Raw genomic sequence first — 16,138 nt, 5'->3', positions numbered from 1 at the left:
TTTGGTGCCTGTTGTTCACAGTGTCCAAAATTCGGTGTTATTTTGGGAAAGTCGGGGATTCTGTCTTGAAGTTACAGACTTGGGCACTGATTGTGAGCATTTCTTTTGGCTTCCCTCAGGTACCTGCATGCAGTGGCCAATCCAGGACTAATCACCTTTACTGGGCCCTACCTGGACGTGGGAGGGGCTGGATATGTGGTGACCATCAGCCACACTGTGCATTCCTCCAGGTGAGGGGCTCTGGGGCTTTGGGGCAGGCAGGAGGACTCTGAATTACCAGAGCTGGGTGACTCTGTGTGCTCCAGAACTGAAAACCAAAGCTGGTCCTAAAGTGCTGCTGGTGAAATGTCATCTGAAAAAAAAATGGGGCATTGAAACACTGGGAGAAATCCAATTTATAGGAATATGTGAATTCTGTGGTTTTATTGGTAGAGGAGTAATAACAGCATATTTAAAAAAAAAAAAAGGATTGATTGGTGGGAAAGTGCTCCTGGATGAACACGAGGTGGGATGTCCCAGAATTGGGAGGAGGAGAGGGATTGCTCTCCTGAGGCACTTTGGGCAGTGTTCCCTCTCTGCTGGAAGTTCAATCCTTCTCCATCAGGACTGCCAAGCTCCCCACTTCCTGGAGTCCCCCACACCTCCACCTGGGGGGCTTTAAGGAGCAGGGAGGTGTTTGGAAGGGACTGGAGGCCACAAAGAGGGTTAAGGACAGAGCTTTCCTTACTCCAGGAATTGGGGAGCTCCTCTCCTGGGCTGCTTCAATCCAGCACTTCTGGGTTTCCAAAGCCTATGAAACTCCAAGAGCCCTTCCAGGATTGCTGGGAGCAGACTGGAGTGGGAGCAGCAGGGCCAGGAGCTGGGCTGGATGATCCCTGTGGGTCCCTTCCAGCTCAGGATAGTCCATGGTTCTATGAAATGACTTTTTCCTGGAGGACCAGGCTGTTGCTGTTCCAGCTCCCTCCTGGCCAGGCCCCAGGCTGAGGCCAGGATTAGGGATGCAGGATGTTTAAAGGAGCCCAGTTTATAAAACATGGACCTAACCTTGCTGTCCTGAGCTCTCCAAAATTCCCAGAACAGCAGTTACCTGCCCTGCTTTTTACATGGAGTCTCCCCCAAGCTCCCTCCCCAAGAGCCCAGCAGTACCAAGGGAATTCCAGTGCTGTACTGGGAACCAGGAACCCCAAAGCCAGCAGGGATCAGGACGTGGCTCCTCCACTCTGCCAGAGATTCCCCTGCTCTGGGTGGGATTTCTCACCTCTGCCTGTGTGTTCTGGCAGGAGCATTTGCAGCCCCAGCCCCTGCGTGGTGCTTCTCACAGAGGAATTTACTTTGGGGAAACACTTCTGTAAGGAGAGAAGTGCAATTAATCAAAATTCTGATTTTTATCTAGCAAGGGATGGTTTACTCAGCTCTAAGAACTTAAAGCTCCTGTGGGTTATTAGAACATGATTAAAGAGCAGTTAAACAAAGTTTGGCAGATGTGAGTGTGATTCCTGGGTAAATATGACCTCTGAAGCTCACAGTCACATGTGGTTATAATCCCCAAAGAGGCCTGAGCTCCAAATCCAGAGGGGTGGGGAGGAATCTGTGGAGTTAAGAGGAATTTTGGCATTAGGGACTGCTGGGAGGGTTTAAATACCCACATCAGGGCAGCCAGAGCTGACACCTCTCATTCCCATTTTATGTGTATCTTATTCCTTTTTATGGAGGCTGGGAAGAGAAGATTTATGCCTGATGTGGTTTAATGCAGTTGGCATCAGCAAAGCAGGAGGATTTAATGCTTGAAAATGAAGCTAAAATATTTACAACATCCTAATGGCTTTATGTCTGTTAGGACAGAGCAGAACTTCAGAGCTCGATGCCTTGTCACACATGAAATGTGTCTGTGCTGCTTCACTGCCATCCTTCCCTTCCTCCTCCAGGAAATGTGAACAATAAATCAAATGCAGGTTTTAAAAATCTGTATTCATCTGTCTACAAATGAGATTTGACTGCATCTCCACTGCACCTCTTTGAAAAGCAAACAAACCTCAGCCCAGTAAACAGAGCTGGGTTTCCATGGAGCAGGGGTGGCCAGAGCTGTTTGTGCAGCCCAGCTGGGCCTTGCAGCATCTTCATTTTTTTCCTTTTTCGAAATATTTTCATTCCTCTCTTCAGAGACTGAATAAAGGAGAAAAGTGAATTTTGAGGAGCAGCAAGTCAGAGGTGTAAGGTCCACATGGGTGCAAATCCCACACCCTTGAGCTGATCCTTTTGTGTCCTGCAGGGGGGAGAGGGAACTGTCTGGCTGTGGCCTCTCAGTGCTACTGGGAGCAAACTGGGAGCACTGGGGTGTTAGGAATGGAGGAAGGACAAAATGCAGCCTCAGGCTGCTGCACACCACCACATCACAGGGTCCTTTTCATAACCTACCCTAAGAAATGTTATTTTCTTCTAATTTTCTGCCTGCCATTCACTATCACTCCCACACTCCGGAGTTTCAGGGATTTAGCTCAAAGTCTGGCACCTTCACATTCATTCCTCCTGCTGGGGGCTGAGCAGAGGGGGTTCAGGTAACTCCTTCAGCTGGAGGAATTGGAAAATACAGGGACTGCATCCTCTCTTTGTTTGTGTGGATGGGGAATTTTTAATCCTAATTTCTGTCGCTCAGGATTCAATGTCTGTAGGTGGTGGGGGCGTGTATGGGGTGGGATCCACTCCTGGGCTTCTCCTGTGCTGGCTGTACAAGGGGTAATTAAAATATGAATTATTATTATTATTATTATTATTATTATTATTATTATTATTATTATTATTATTATTATTATTATTATTATTATTATTATTATTATTATTATTACCCTGAATAAAGATTATTTCTGATTATTTATAATATTTATAATTTTTCCCTTTCCCCTCACTGCAGTGCTCAGATGTCCTCAGGACACTCCGTGGCCGTGATGGGCATCGACTTCACCCTCAGATATTTCTACAAAGTCCTCATGGACCTGCTGCCAGTTTGTAACCAAGATGGGGGGAACAAAATCAGGTAAAAATAAATAAAATATTTCTTTTCTTTAACCAGATGACCCAGAGGACATTTCCAACTTAATTTCTCCAAGGATTCTGTTACTTTCAGTGTGTGTTCTCTGATTTCCAGTAGAACTTGTGCTTGTCCTTCTCATAAAGATTATGTGGATGTTTTTGTTATTCCAGATCAAACTGCCATCAGCTAAATAAACAATCTGCAGGATTACAAAAGCAGAAGATAACAGATTTGATTTGATTTTTTTTTGTTATATTTAGACTTCTTTGAAATTCTGGGTAGAAAAAACATTCCTTATTAAATGAACACACTTCCCAGTTCTCCTGTTTGTTTTAATTTAACCTATTTAGTTCCTGTGAGCGTGTAAGAATGATACAGGATCTCAGTTATTTTAACTCCAATTATTCAAATACAACTTTGGGATTTTTTTCTCAGAAATCCATAGCACAGCCTAGGCAGAAGAAGTCTGATTTCATCTGGAGTATCCAATTTCAGTCAGACCCCTGGGTATCTTAATTGTTCCTTTTTTGAAAAATCCTGTGGGAGTGGGATAAATTCTGGTTTGGATCCGGAGTAACTTGATCATGTGGTTTGGGCATTGCTGTTGGTTCCTTGTTTGTTTTTAAACCTTAAATTTGGGAAGGGAAGTGGTTTTCTGTCGTCCTCCCAGTTCTTTTCTGGTTTGGGTATTTTTCTATATATTTTATGGCATATAAAAGAAACCAAATCAGGATTTCTGGTTTGGCATCACTCCCTCCCAGTAAAAAACTGCTGCTGATCAGCAAGGTCAGATGCTTTATTCTGTTCCTGCATTCCCCAAATGAGGAATTTTGAGGATATTTTTCAGACCATTCTGATGCAGAAATTGGATCCAATGTTTCCAGTCTCGATGTAAACGCAGGTGTTTGGGGTTTTGTAGTATTATCTCTCCTAAGCTTTTCCTGTCAGGAAAAAGAGCAAACACCACATCTCTGTGTGGATTTCTAATGGAAACCCCCCAAAACCTCCAAGTTTGTACCCCTGAAGAGCAGAGAGGCTTCCCCTGCTCTCTGTTCCCCCCGAGCTGCTGTGGGTACCTGACACATGCCATGGGAATCCCACTGAAAGCTGCTCCAGCCCCAGATCCAGCCGGGTCCCCGCTGTGCCAGGGCTGTGGCTGCCACCCTGCTGAGCTTTTGGGAACATCAAGTGGGGTTTTAACCTCTCCCTGTCCCCTCCGTGGCCACCGAGCCCCTGATGTCGGTGCCACCCCGGTCCTGTGCCTTCCCCAGCGCTGCCGTCTGTGGCCATGGAAACGGGAGAGGGAAAAAGGGAAAAAGGGATGGATTGAACTCCCTGGATTCTGGATTGGGACACAGCTCCAACATGGGAAGAGCTGAAAAGGGAGAGGAAAGCTTGGGAGGGCTGGGAGTGGAGCAGGAGTGATTTATCCCCCACTCAAATCGAATTCTGAAGGGGGAGGGCATTAAAGGAGAGTGTGAAATCTCTCTTTAATTAGCCACATAGTAAATTAATAAGCCATTAAAGCTTTCCAAGTTCATTAGTCTCTGTTCATTTCTGGCTCTCCCCCAATCAGACAATGCACTGATGGCTTTTCCTTTCTGGTTTTAATCAGCTCTGTTTTCAACTCCTTGATGGCCCTGGCTCTCTGGAGCAGTAACAGATGGAAAAGCTTTGGGGAAATACCCAACACATTTTTAAGGACATTTTTCAGGAATTTCTTTCATGGCCCTGTTAAATGGAAACCTTTAAAAGCCCTTTAAGACCATGTTTTATTTCACCCCGTTGCCCTGAAGCCCGAGGAGGTCTAACAGGAGGCTCTTGCTGTGTTTTGGGGGCAGGTGCTTCATCATGGAGGACAGGGGGTACCTGGTGGCACATCCAACCCTCATCGACCCCAAGGGCCACGCGCCCGTGGAGCAGCAGCACATCACTCACAAGGTCTGCCTGCTTTCCCTTGCCTTAGCCCACACCTCTCATTCCTGTCTGGGTCTGATTCCAAAGGCATCAAATGCTGCCTTTCCCCCTTAGGAGCCTCTGGTAGCAAACGACATCCTGAACCACCCCAACTTTGTCAAGAAGAATCTCTGCAACAGCTTCAGCGACAGGACCGTGCAGCGCTTCTACAAATTCAACACCAGCTTAGTGGTGAGCGTGGTTTCTCTCTGATTTGGCTTTTGAGTGCCTTTGCTTGGGTTGGGTTTCTCCTGGTGGAAACACAAGTCCCTGCCAGGCTCAGCAGCCGGGGCTGGGAGCCAGCCTTCCATGGGGATTGGCCTCTGTTCCCCTTCTCCAGACACAAACAGAGTCCCCTGACATGCAGGGGTTAGGGATGTGAGCCCTGGCCAAGTGTGGCTTCTGTCTGCGGGTCTCAGCCAGCACCAGGGGAAGAAGGGCAGTTTGCTGCTGCTGGGTGAGGATTTTCCAGCTATAGCTGGGATGTGTTGCTTTGGATCTGAGCTGACCTCTGGCTCCAGCTCTGGCCAGTGTCACATCCTCCTGTCAAATCTCTAATAACTTATCTTTAGATGTCCAAATAAATCCATTTACTGGTGAGCATTCCCAGCCTGTCATTTGTGAGATCGAAATCTCTGGGGTCCTGCACACTCTGCGCTCTCCATGGATCCTGTGTGAGCTTCCCCTCATGAGGAGTCTAAACCAGGGGCTGTCATCCCTCACAGAGCCACAGATCCACCCTGCCAAAGTCCCTCCACAGTGATTCCAAAGCTGCTACACTGTGGGAGAAGATTGGAAAATATTTGCAAGTCATGTCAGAATACATTGATTTATGTCAGGTTGGCTTAAACATTTTCCCCACACTTGAAATGCCAAGTGGGAAGTGTGATGTTGGGAAGGAAATTGTGTAGGACGGAGCAGAAACTTGTAGAAAGGAATCAGGAAGGAATCTGCAGGAGCTGGGCAGTGCTGTGGTGGCTTTTCCTAAGGCTCAGGAAGTTTCCAGCACGTGGTGGTGGCTCCCATCAGAGCCTTGGGGAGGTCACTGAGAGCTGGCACCATGGGGATGGGTCAGGAGTGCTGGGAAGGAGTGAAATGTCACCTCTGCTGCCACATCTCATTTTCACAACTAAGCCAATTCCCTTCTACCTTCAGCAAAGCCTTTTCACCCAGAAGTATCAGGGTGGCAAAACTTACCCACTCCTTAATCAGCCTCTGTGTTGTGAGGGTGGCACTCCCTCACAAAGCTCCTGAGGGGAGCCGCCAGTTCTGGAAGCTGTGGCAGAATCCGTGTCCCCTCAGCTCTGTAGGATCCCTGGGGAAGGGAAGAGTCTTCAGCTCCCTAAAAGAACATCTGACACCACTGACACCTTGTTTTTTGCCCAGGGTGACCTGACCAACCTGGTGCACGGCAGTCACTGCTCCAAGTACAGGCTGACGAGGATCCCGGGCACCAACGCCTTCGTGGGCATCGTCAATGAGACGTGCGACTCGCTGGCCTTCTGTGCCTGCAGCATGGTGGACAGGCTGTGCCTCAACTGCCACAGGTGACACGCTGCCTGGCCTGGGACACTGCTGTCCTCAGCCCTGCTCTGAGGCTCAGACAGCACAGCCGGTTCATCACTTCATTCGGGGTGAAATCAGGGAGAGTAAGAGTGCTCTGCCTGTGCCCCTGTGAGAGGTGCAGGGTATCTCTGCCAGGCTGTCGGAGAGTTTAACCCAGGGGAGTTTGGGTGGGCAATGCTGAAAGACACTGAGATCCTGTGGCTCAAGAGCAGTTACTGTGAGTGAGGTATAGAAATTCCTATGGCGTAGAAATTGCCGTGATTTTCCATGGATTGGGGGGTTTTCATTGAGGGGATCCAGGAGGTTCTGCCCACACCATCCTGAGGTGTTTGTGGCACTGCCAGGAAGGATCCCTACATCCAAATGTGAGGGACTCCCTGCTTTTGGGGTTCCAGGGGTGGATCACCCTCAGTCCTGGTGCAGGGCAGAGCAATCCCTGTTCCTGGGGAAGGAGCAGAGTCACTGCACAGCCTTTTCCATGGGAACTGCTGCTCCAGAGCTGCAGCACCATGGAGTTGAAATCCCAGAGGTGTCTGATGGGTTTTCCCTGTGCTTTGTGCCCTGCAGGATGGAACAGAACGAGTGTGAGTGTCCCTGTGAGTGCCCACTGGAGGTGAACGAGTGCACTGGGAACCTGACCAACGCTGAGAGCAGGTGAGAGCCAGGACACTGCAGGAATGAACTCCCTGTTGGTCCTGCTGAGATCCCACAGGCAGGATTTTCAGTACAGTGAAGCAGATGACATGCAGGAGGTGAAGATGATTTGAATGGACTGTGCTCTGAGTGCTCTGTTCTTTGCTGCCATGCAGGAATCCCAGCTGTGAGGTGCACCAGGAGCCAATGACTTTCACAGCCATCGATCCCAGCCTGCAGGATGCACTCCCCCAGTGCATCAACACCCAGTGCAACCAGAGGACAGAGAGTGGGTAAGGTGGCCTTCCCCACCCCTTGGAATACTCTCTTGTGGAAATAATCCAATGGCAATAGCTCTGCTTTAAATGTTTCCAAGAAAAAAAAAATAGAGGGGGAAAAAAAGCATGATGCCAGAATGAGGTTCTACTCCTGGCACTGAGGGCTCATTTTTGCTCGTTATGGGCAGCCTCCAGGGACCTGAGATTGGTAAAACACACCAAGCTCTGACCAGCCTGCCCAAATCTTTTCTTCTTTCTTCCAAATGCTGCAGAGAAAGGCTGGAACTGCAGCCAGACTTCACCACACTGAGAAATGTCTTATTGGAGGAGTCACAAGTAGGATTCTCCCTTTGCTCAGGCTGAGTGGTAGAGGAAAATACCAAAGCAGACAGAGTTGGAAAAGGGATGCTGGAAATGCAGCTTCCCTGTGTAACTTCCCTTGTGGTACTCGAGCACTCCCATGGGATTTTTCCTGGCTAAACTCACATACTTGAGGGTCTACAGATGCTCTTGGCCTCTCCCTGTCTCGTGGCTCTAACCCAGACTGAGCTTTGCAGGGGAGAGGTGTTAAGCTGGAAAGTAACCACGTCCTACTTGGTTGTTGGCATGCAGGGATTGCTTTGGAGTGCTGGACTGCGAGTGGTGCATGGTGGACAGCGATGGGAAGACCCACCTGGACAAGTCCTACTGTGCCCCTCAGAAGGAATGCTTTGGTGGCATCGTGGGAGCCAAGAGTCCCTATGTGGACGACCTGGGAGCAATAGGTAACTCTGCCTTTCTGAGCTGCTGCTGCTGCCTTCAGCTCTTTGTGTCCCAGAACATGCAGCAGGTTCTGCACATATCATTTACCTCTTAGCCAGTGCTAAATCAGCATAAAGAGTGCACCAGGCAGCAAAGACGTGGTGAATATCCCCTTCTGGAAAACCCTGATGTGGAGCTGAGTGTAACTGTGCATTTCTGTCTTCTCTCTGAGTTCCTTCTCCTATTCCAAATGAGCACAGTCAGGTATCCAGAAACCTTTGCAGAGCTTCTCCATGTTCCATATTGTTGATTTAACCCTTCCTGCACCTCTCTGAGTTCCTTTTCCTATTCCAAGTGAGCACAGTCAAGCACCCAGAAATCCTTGCAGAGCTTCTCTATATTCTATATTGTTGATTTAACCCTTCCTGCACCTGAGTTTGTTCTCTTCTCCATGTTCCATATTGTTGATTTAACCCTTCCTGCACCTCTCTGAGTTCCTTTTCCTATTCCAAGTGAGCACAGTCAGGCACCCAGAAATCCTTGCAGAGCTTCTCCATGTTCCATGTTGGTTTAACCCTTCCTGCAGAGCATTCATGGTGTTGTTCTCCCTCTGCTTTGTCCCTTTTGCTTTAGGAGATGAGGTGATCACCCTGAACATGATCAAGAGTGCCCCCGTGGGCCCCGTGGCTGGAGGCATCATGGGCTGCATCATGGTGCTGGTGCTGGCCGTGTACGCGTACCGGCACCAGATCCACCGCCGCAGCCACCAGCACATGTCCCCGCTGGCAGCACAGGGTGAGCTCCACTCAGGGGCTGGGGATGGAAACAAACCCAGCAGCACGACTAAACTCAAAGGAAAAGCACTCCCAGAGCTGCCCCCCCCCGGTGTTGTTGCAGTGTTTCCCTGGTTTTAGTCTGGTTGGAGCTGCAGGGAGCGGGCCTGGCGCAGGGGCTGTGTCTTGCTGCCCTCTCCTGGGTACAGCCAGAGCTGCTGCTGCTGCCCAGGGAGCCTGCCCAGACCCAAAGGGAGATAAGCTAAGCTTTGCCAGAGCTCAGACACTAATCCCAGCTTTCTGCAGCTCGGCCCAGCAGATCCATCATGTGTTTATTTTGTGCAGCTGCTGGGAGTGACACACTTCTCACCCCCTTTTGCCTTGGGTTTGGCATGTGTCTTCTTTCACTTGTGTTTCCTTGTTCTGGTCCATGTGATGTTCATGGAATGTCTGTGCACAGAGAGATGAAAGGACTGAAGTCTGAGAGGCAAAATTGTGCTGGGAGAAGGGATACTGGTATAAAGATAAAGACCCAGAGGTGAGAACACCTCCCTGGAAGTGTTCCAGGCCAGGCTGGACAGAGCTTGGAGCAACCTGGGATAGTGGGAGGCTGGAAAAAGATGGGCTTCTAAGGCCCTTTCCAAGCCAAACCATTTTGGGAATTTAAGTGTGATCAGAGCTAATAACCTCTATATTTGATCATCCCCCAGCTCTGTTGTAAATCAGAACTTTAAGGAGTCCCTTGCAGGGGAGGTGGGATGAGGCATTTCCTGCTATCCCAGCCCCATCCACATTGGAAGAAGAGCACCCCCAGCTCAGACCAGTAACACAAAGTGTTTCCACTCTTGTTCCTGGGGCGGCAGTTGGCAGTAAGATGGTGCAGAACCTTTCTCTCACCAGCTGTATTTTCTGTTTGTAACTCTGTGTAGAAATGTCAGTGCGTATGTCCAACCTGGAAAACGACAGGGATGAGAGGGATGACGACAGCCATGAAGACAGAGGAATCAGTAAGTACCAAAAAAACTGGGGAAAAACTGTAAGATTCAATCAGCCATTTGTTTTTTAACACCCTGGATTTGAATATGTGAGGATGCCCTGTGCTGATCAGCAGTAGGAAATGAAAGAGCAATCTTTGAATTCAGACATATAGTGCACATTTAGTCTCATGCTGAAAAATGACATTTTTCACTTTTAACAGATAATTCTCCATTGAGTGTGGAGGAGTTTTGCCCCTTACAACCCCCTGTCATGAACACTTCCAGAAATACCTCTGATCACCTTAAAAATTGCCACTGTGACAGCACAGGGTGTGGAAAACCCTTCCTCATTTTTGGCCTTAGAAAGCAGAAGCCAAGTCTGGCAAGCATGGCCAGCAAACATGACAGTAAATCTTTTTTGCATTGATTTGGGGTGCCTGCAGTTCTCTGCCATCCAATAAAAAGGGCACTTTGCATGATCCTGGTGTGCTCTAAGTTGAGCTGGTGCACCCAAACTCCAGGGAAGCTCCAGGTCAAACTGGATCCCTGGCACTGGGCCCTCACTAAAACAATACTCGAGATTTGAAGCATATCTTGCATGTACTGCCTCTCCACGTCCCTTTTTGTTCCCTTTGGAGCCCTTACACTATGGCCACGGGACCCTCAGCCCTGGCACAGCCCAGCTGAAGGCTCCTGGCTGGATGTTGACCCTTGTGAAGCCCAGCTCTCTGCTGCTGTGTGGCTGGGCAGTGCCCTGTGCAGCAGAGGGCTGCAGGCTGCTGTGCTCTGAGCTGTTTGTGTCTGTCGCAGTCAGCAACACTCGCTTCATCGCCGCCGTCATCGAGCGCCACGCGCACAGCCCCGAGCGCCGCCGCCGCTACTGGGGCCGCTCGGGCACCGAGAGCGACCACGGTGAGTGCTGGGCCCTCAGCAGGGCTGGGGGCTCCTCTCCCTCAGGACACTGGCTCTGGCATAATTGGGGGCTCTTCTCCCTCAGGACACTGGCTCTGCAGGGCTGGGGCTCCTCTCCCTCAGGACACTGGCTCTGGCATAATTGGGGGCTCTTCTCCCTCAGGACACTGGCTCTGCAGGGCTGGGGGCTCTTCTCCCTCAGGACACTGGCTCTGGCAGGGCTGGGGGCTCCTATCCCTCAGGACACTGGCTCTGGCATAATTGGGGGCTCTTCTCCCTCAGGACACTGGCTCTGGCATAATTGGGGGCTCTTCTCCTCAGGACACTGGCTCTGCAGGGCTGGGGTCTCTTCTCCCTCAGGACACTGGCTCTGACAGGGCTGGGGGCTCTTTTCCCTCAGGACACTGGCTCTGACAGGGCTGGGGGCTCTTTTCCCTCAGGACACTGGCTATGGCAGGGCTGGGGGCTCTTCTCCCTCAGGACACCGGCTCTGGCAGGATTGGGGGCTCTTTTCCCTCAGGACACCGGCTCTGACAGGGCTGGGGGCTCTTCTCCCTCAGGACACTGGCTCTGGCATAATTGGGGGCTCCTCTCCCTCAGGACACTGGCTCTGGCAAGCGTGGGGGCTCTTTTCCCTCAGCAGGCTGGCTCCCTGCAGAAGGAAAGCCAGAGTAAATGCTTTGCTCCTTCTGGCTTTGCTGTTGGACAGTTCTGATTGGATTTGTTCTGGGGGAGATCTCACTGGGGTCCTCAACATCCTCCTGAGGGGCAGCCCTGCTCCCTGTGACAGGGACAGGACCAGGGAATGGCTGGAGCTGTGCCAGGGGAGGGTTGGCTGGAGATCAGGAGAAGGTTCTTCCCCCTGAGGGAACTGGAGGCACAGGACAAAGGAAATGGCTTCACACTGAAAGGGAGTGGGAGTAGATCAGAGGTTAGGAAGGAATTGTCCTGCCCAGAGCAGCTGTGGCTGCCCCTGGATCCCTGGCAGTGTCCAAAGCCAGGCTGGATGGGGTTTGGAGCACCCTGGGATAGTGGAAGGTGTCCCTGCCATGGCAGGGGTGGAATGGGCTCATCTTTAAGGGCCCTTCCAACCCAAACCATTCTGGGATTCTCTGATCTTCCATCACCTTTAAGCTGGGCACCATTAGGCTCAGGGGGTTGGGATGTGTCTCCCCTGCCCTGAGACTAAATCTCCTTAAATCTGGAAAGCTGCTAGAAGGGTGTAATGCTGTTGACCCATGAGGAGGCTTAATTTATTAGGAAATGAGGAGGAGGAGGGCGAGACAAGGCAGTCTGCAAGCTGTCAGCTCTGCAAGGCTGGGGACCTTCCAGCAGACCTGGCCCAGCTCTAAGACTCTGGTTGCACTAATGGAATTGGGACAGGAAACCCAAAGGCCAAAGCCTTGGAAGGTGGATGAACAGATGTGTCCTAGACAATCTTGCTCTAGGAGGACTTACCCTGGATTTGGGATGAGATTACCTGTGTTGAGGCAGATTTGCCAGATTAATGCTCCCTTTGCTCCTTTTCTTGCAGTCCCAGCAAATCCTTCCCATCTTTTAGTCATCCTGGGTTAGCAGGGGAGCTGTCTACCTCCATCTGGAATGTGCACTGCTATTTTTAGTTTCTGTAATTCCATCTTCTTCAAAGGGCTGCCCAGGCTTCTTCCCCAATTCCTCTGTGCCAGCTCCAAGCCATGACTCAGAGCGTGGCAAATGGGAGGCAGCTTTAGGGGCTCAGCTGCTATTTTTACCACCCTCCTTTTAGGTGTCTCCAGCTGAAAACCTGAGTGAGATGCTCAGGAGCACCAGAGCTTCCTCAGCCTTTAGTCCTTTTTTTTTTGAGAAGGATTTATTTTCAACTCAAGCAAGATCTTTTTAAATTTCATTTGGTTTTGCATTTAGAGGTGCTGAGGGGGAGTTGTTTGCCCTGCAGCCTGGTCTGGGTAGTAACAGCTGATTAGGATAAATCCAGGTTATACCTTAACAGATTTTTTGGGGGTGGTATCTTTGATGTTTTGGTTTGAAATCAGTGCCAGCAATTCTGTTGTTACAAACTGTTGAACACGTGGGTGCTGTTACTGTTTGGAGTGGCACAAACCACAAATCCCCAAAGCTTTGAACCAAAGGTTCAGGCAAAGGGATCCAGTATGGACTTACAGGGGAGGATGAGTTTGTTGGGGTTTGTTGTGTTAAGAAAATTGTTTTACACGCTCTCTAAGCACCCTTTGTGTGATTCCATGAAGGTGCCCAGCCAGCCCTGGGAATTCTGAGTGGCAGGGAAAGGGATCTGTTAGAGGGTTCGGGGAGAGGATGAGTCTGTTGGGTTTGTTCTAGTAAGAGAACGGTTTTGTGCCCTCTCTAAGCACTCCGTGTTGATTCCATGAAGGGTGCCCAGCCAGCCCTGGGAGTTGTGAGCATCCAGAACTGTGCTCACTGCTGCTGTTCATTCCCAGGCTACAGCACCATGAGCCCCCAGGAGGACAGCGAGAACCCCCCCTGCAATAACGACCCCCTCTCTGCCGGCGTGGACGTGGGGACCCACGACGAGGACCTGGAGCTGGACACGCCCCCGCAGACAGCAGCGCTGCTGAGCCACAAATTCCACCACTACCGGCTGCACCACCCCACCCTGCACCACAGCCACCACCTGCAGGCCGCTGTCACCGTGCACACCGTGGATGCCGAGTGCTGAGGCCAGCACGGCCACCCCCTGCAGGCTGTGCCACTGGGGACACCATAGCTGCCACCTGCAGGCTGTGCCACTGGGGACACCACAGTCACCACCTGCAGGCTGTGCCACTGAGGACACCACAGTCACCCCCTGCAGGCTGTGCCACTGAGGACACCACAGTCACCACCTGCAGGCTGTGCCACTGGGGACACCACAGTCACCCCCTGCAGGCTGTGCCACTGAGGACACCACAGTCACCACCTGCAGGCTGTGCCACTGAGGACATCACAGCTGCCACCTGCAGGCTGTGCCACTGAGGACATCACAATCACCCCCTGCAGGCTGTGCCACTGGGGACACCATAGCTGCCACCTGCAGGCTGTGGCACTGAGGACATCATAGCCACCACCTGCAGGCTGTGGCACTGAGGACATCATAGCCACCACCTGCAGGCTGTGCCACTGGGGACACCATAGCTGCCACCTGCAGGCTGTGGCACTGAGGACATCATAGCCACCACCTGCAGGCTGTGCCACTGGGGACACCACAGTCACCACCTGCAGGCTGTGCCACTGGGGACACCATAGCTGCCACCTGCAGGCTGTAGCACTGAGGACATCACAGCCACCCCCTGCAGGCTGTGGCACTGGGGACATCACAGCTGCCACCTGCAGGCTGCCACAGCCACCACCTGCAGGCTGTGACACTGAGGACACCACAGCCACCACCTGCAGGCTGTGGCACTGAGGACATCAGAGCTGCCACCTGCAGGCTGTGGCACTGAGGACACCACAGCCACCCCCTGCAGGCTGTGGCACCGTGCACTGAGGACACCACAGATGCCACTCCAGGGCCATGGGGACTGTGCTGCTCCCCAAGGACAACCTCACAGGCTTCCCCACCAAACTGATGGGGAATCAGAGCTTTGCATTTTTACATATGGAAGGTTGGCTCTGGCCTGCAAACGTGCTTGATGAATGGACCTGCCAAAACACGGAGAAAAGTGGAGCAGGAGGCGTGTTAGACCTCCAGGAACAGGGATGGGAGTTTATCCAGCAGCTGGAGTTTGTTTGCTGAGCCAAGAGCAGACAGAGAGCATAAAGAGCCAGAGATGATTTGGTTTCCTTAACTGGAAGAGCAGGAATGTGCAGCTGGAGAGCCCAGAAGTGCCAGGCAGAGCAGGAAGGCTGCTGGCTTCTCTGCAGGTGGAGATCTCCCCGTGCCCACGTTGCTCTGCGGGACCCAGGACAATGCATCTCAAGATTTTTAAGTAAAGGATTATTTTTCTACTATTTATTGAACTTGAAACTTTGGGGGGAGGGAGGGGAGAAAACCTGTTAGGGATTCTCAACAAGTACCACGTGCATTCTGTGCTGGGGAAGGGGCTCTTCCCAGGAAAACAGCTGTTCCCTGGGAGCTGACCTTCAGCCAGTGCCCCACTCTGCAAAGGGAAAATGAAGAAGCCCTCTCTGCCTCGCTGTTTACATTAGGATTGCTTTCTTTTCCACACTTGTTTCCTGTAAATATTACAGCCTGATTTCTATTCCAGTATTGTCTTCCTATCTGCAGAGGAGAAATCCTGTACTCCGTTACTAAAATTCAGAGAATTCTGCCCAGAAACTTCTCCATCTTTATCTCTTTGCTCATCCTTAAAGGATTCCTGTGTGGAAGTAATAAAGAATTTCTTTAGCATTAGTTACCAGATAATCCCAAACGGAATCTGTGCCATTCTTCTGTTTCCTTGGACCACAAGTAGGGATAAACCAGTGTTTTGTAAAACTTGGGTTACTGTGGAAGAAACCTTGAAACCATAATGAGAAGCTGCTGCTGTTTGTCTGGAATTTTAACCTTGCTTGGTAATTCAAACAAAGATTAATCAATGTCTACAACAAAGGGCATCATAATTATCAATATGTTTTCAATCACAGTGTTGTATTTTAGATTCACATTTTGTGATTACAATGATATCAAGCCGTTCTTGCACTGTGCATATGGTAAACATCCATTTATATGTAGGTTTTTTTAAAAAAATCACTTGTTTTAATTAATATGGTACTTAATACTGTATTATGTAAAAAATTGGTTCTTAAACAGTACAGTAAAATAACTCTATGTGTGATACCAGGATATCCCTTTATACTATGTATAAAATTAAAATCTCTAGTGAAATAAACTGTATATAAGTATAGATCTGTGAAGATTCTGAAATGATCTGCTGTGAAGATTCTGAAATGGTTCTGCCTCAGTTTCCTTCTCTGGCTGAACAGGACTGAAAATTCACTCCAGTTCCTCCAGTTTTATCAACAGCCTTGAGAAATCTAAACTTTAAATATAAATGACAGTACTGAGGGAAGTTGTAAAGCCTTTTTTTAGCTGGTTGGTCATTATTTGGGAAATGACCATTTCCGGAACTGGTCAGCCACTGCTTAGAGTCACCAAAGCAAATAATTTAAGGGTTTTATTTCCTGATCCTCTCCTGAAACCTCAGTGGCTCTGGATTTGCTGTTGTGCTGTGTTTGTGCAGGATTTGGTGGAGGGTTTTGCTGAGCAGGCAGTGCAGGAATCCACTGAGCCTCTGCTTTGTGCTCTCAGAGCTCTCAGGT

The 16,138-nt window shown here is 50.1% G+C and overlaps 1 protein-coding gene across 1 annotated transcript in view; it reads left to right on the top strand.

Annotated features, from left to right (window-relative positions):
* CACHD1 (cache domain containing 1) overlaps positions 1-15,723 on the top strand; it is a 91,709-nt gene extending 75,986 nt beyond the window's left edge. Inside the window, exons 16-27 of the mRNA XM_066555454.1 lie at positions 120-230; positions 2,909-3,031; positions 4,870-4,969; positions 5,060-5,176; positions 6,371-6,531; positions 7,118-7,204; positions 7,360-7,476; positions 8,074-8,225; positions 8,836-8,997; positions 9,905-9,982; positions 10,763-10,864; positions 13,318-15,723. Of these exons, the coding sequence (XP_066411551.1) occupies positions 120-230; positions 2,909-3,031; positions 4,870-4,969; positions 5,060-5,176; positions 6,371-6,531; positions 7,118-7,204; positions 7,360-7,476; positions 8,074-8,225; positions 8,836-8,997; positions 9,905-9,982; positions 10,763-10,864; positions 13,318-13,556 (1,549 nt within the window). The 3' untranslated portion in view covers positions 13,557-15,723. The remainder of the gene's footprint in view (positions 1-119; positions 231-2,908; positions 3,032-4,869; positions 4,970-5,059; positions 5,177-6,370; positions 6,532-7,117; positions 7,205-7,359; positions 7,477-8,073; positions 8,226-8,835; positions 8,998-9,904; positions 9,983-10,762; positions 10,865-13,317) is intronic.
* Positions 15,724-16,138: the final 415 nt, after the last annotated feature.

This window comes from Molothrus aeneus, chromosome 9, assembly GCF_037042795.1.
Source record: "Molothrus aeneus isolate 106 chromosome 9, BPBGC_Maene_1.0, whole genome shotgun sequence".
Lineage (NCBI taxonomy): Eukaryota > Metazoa > Chordata > Aves > Passeriformes > Icteridae > Molothrus > Molothrus aeneus.
Note: the sequence above shows the minus strand (reverse complement) of the source record. Positions and strands in the feature narration are given on the sequence as shown.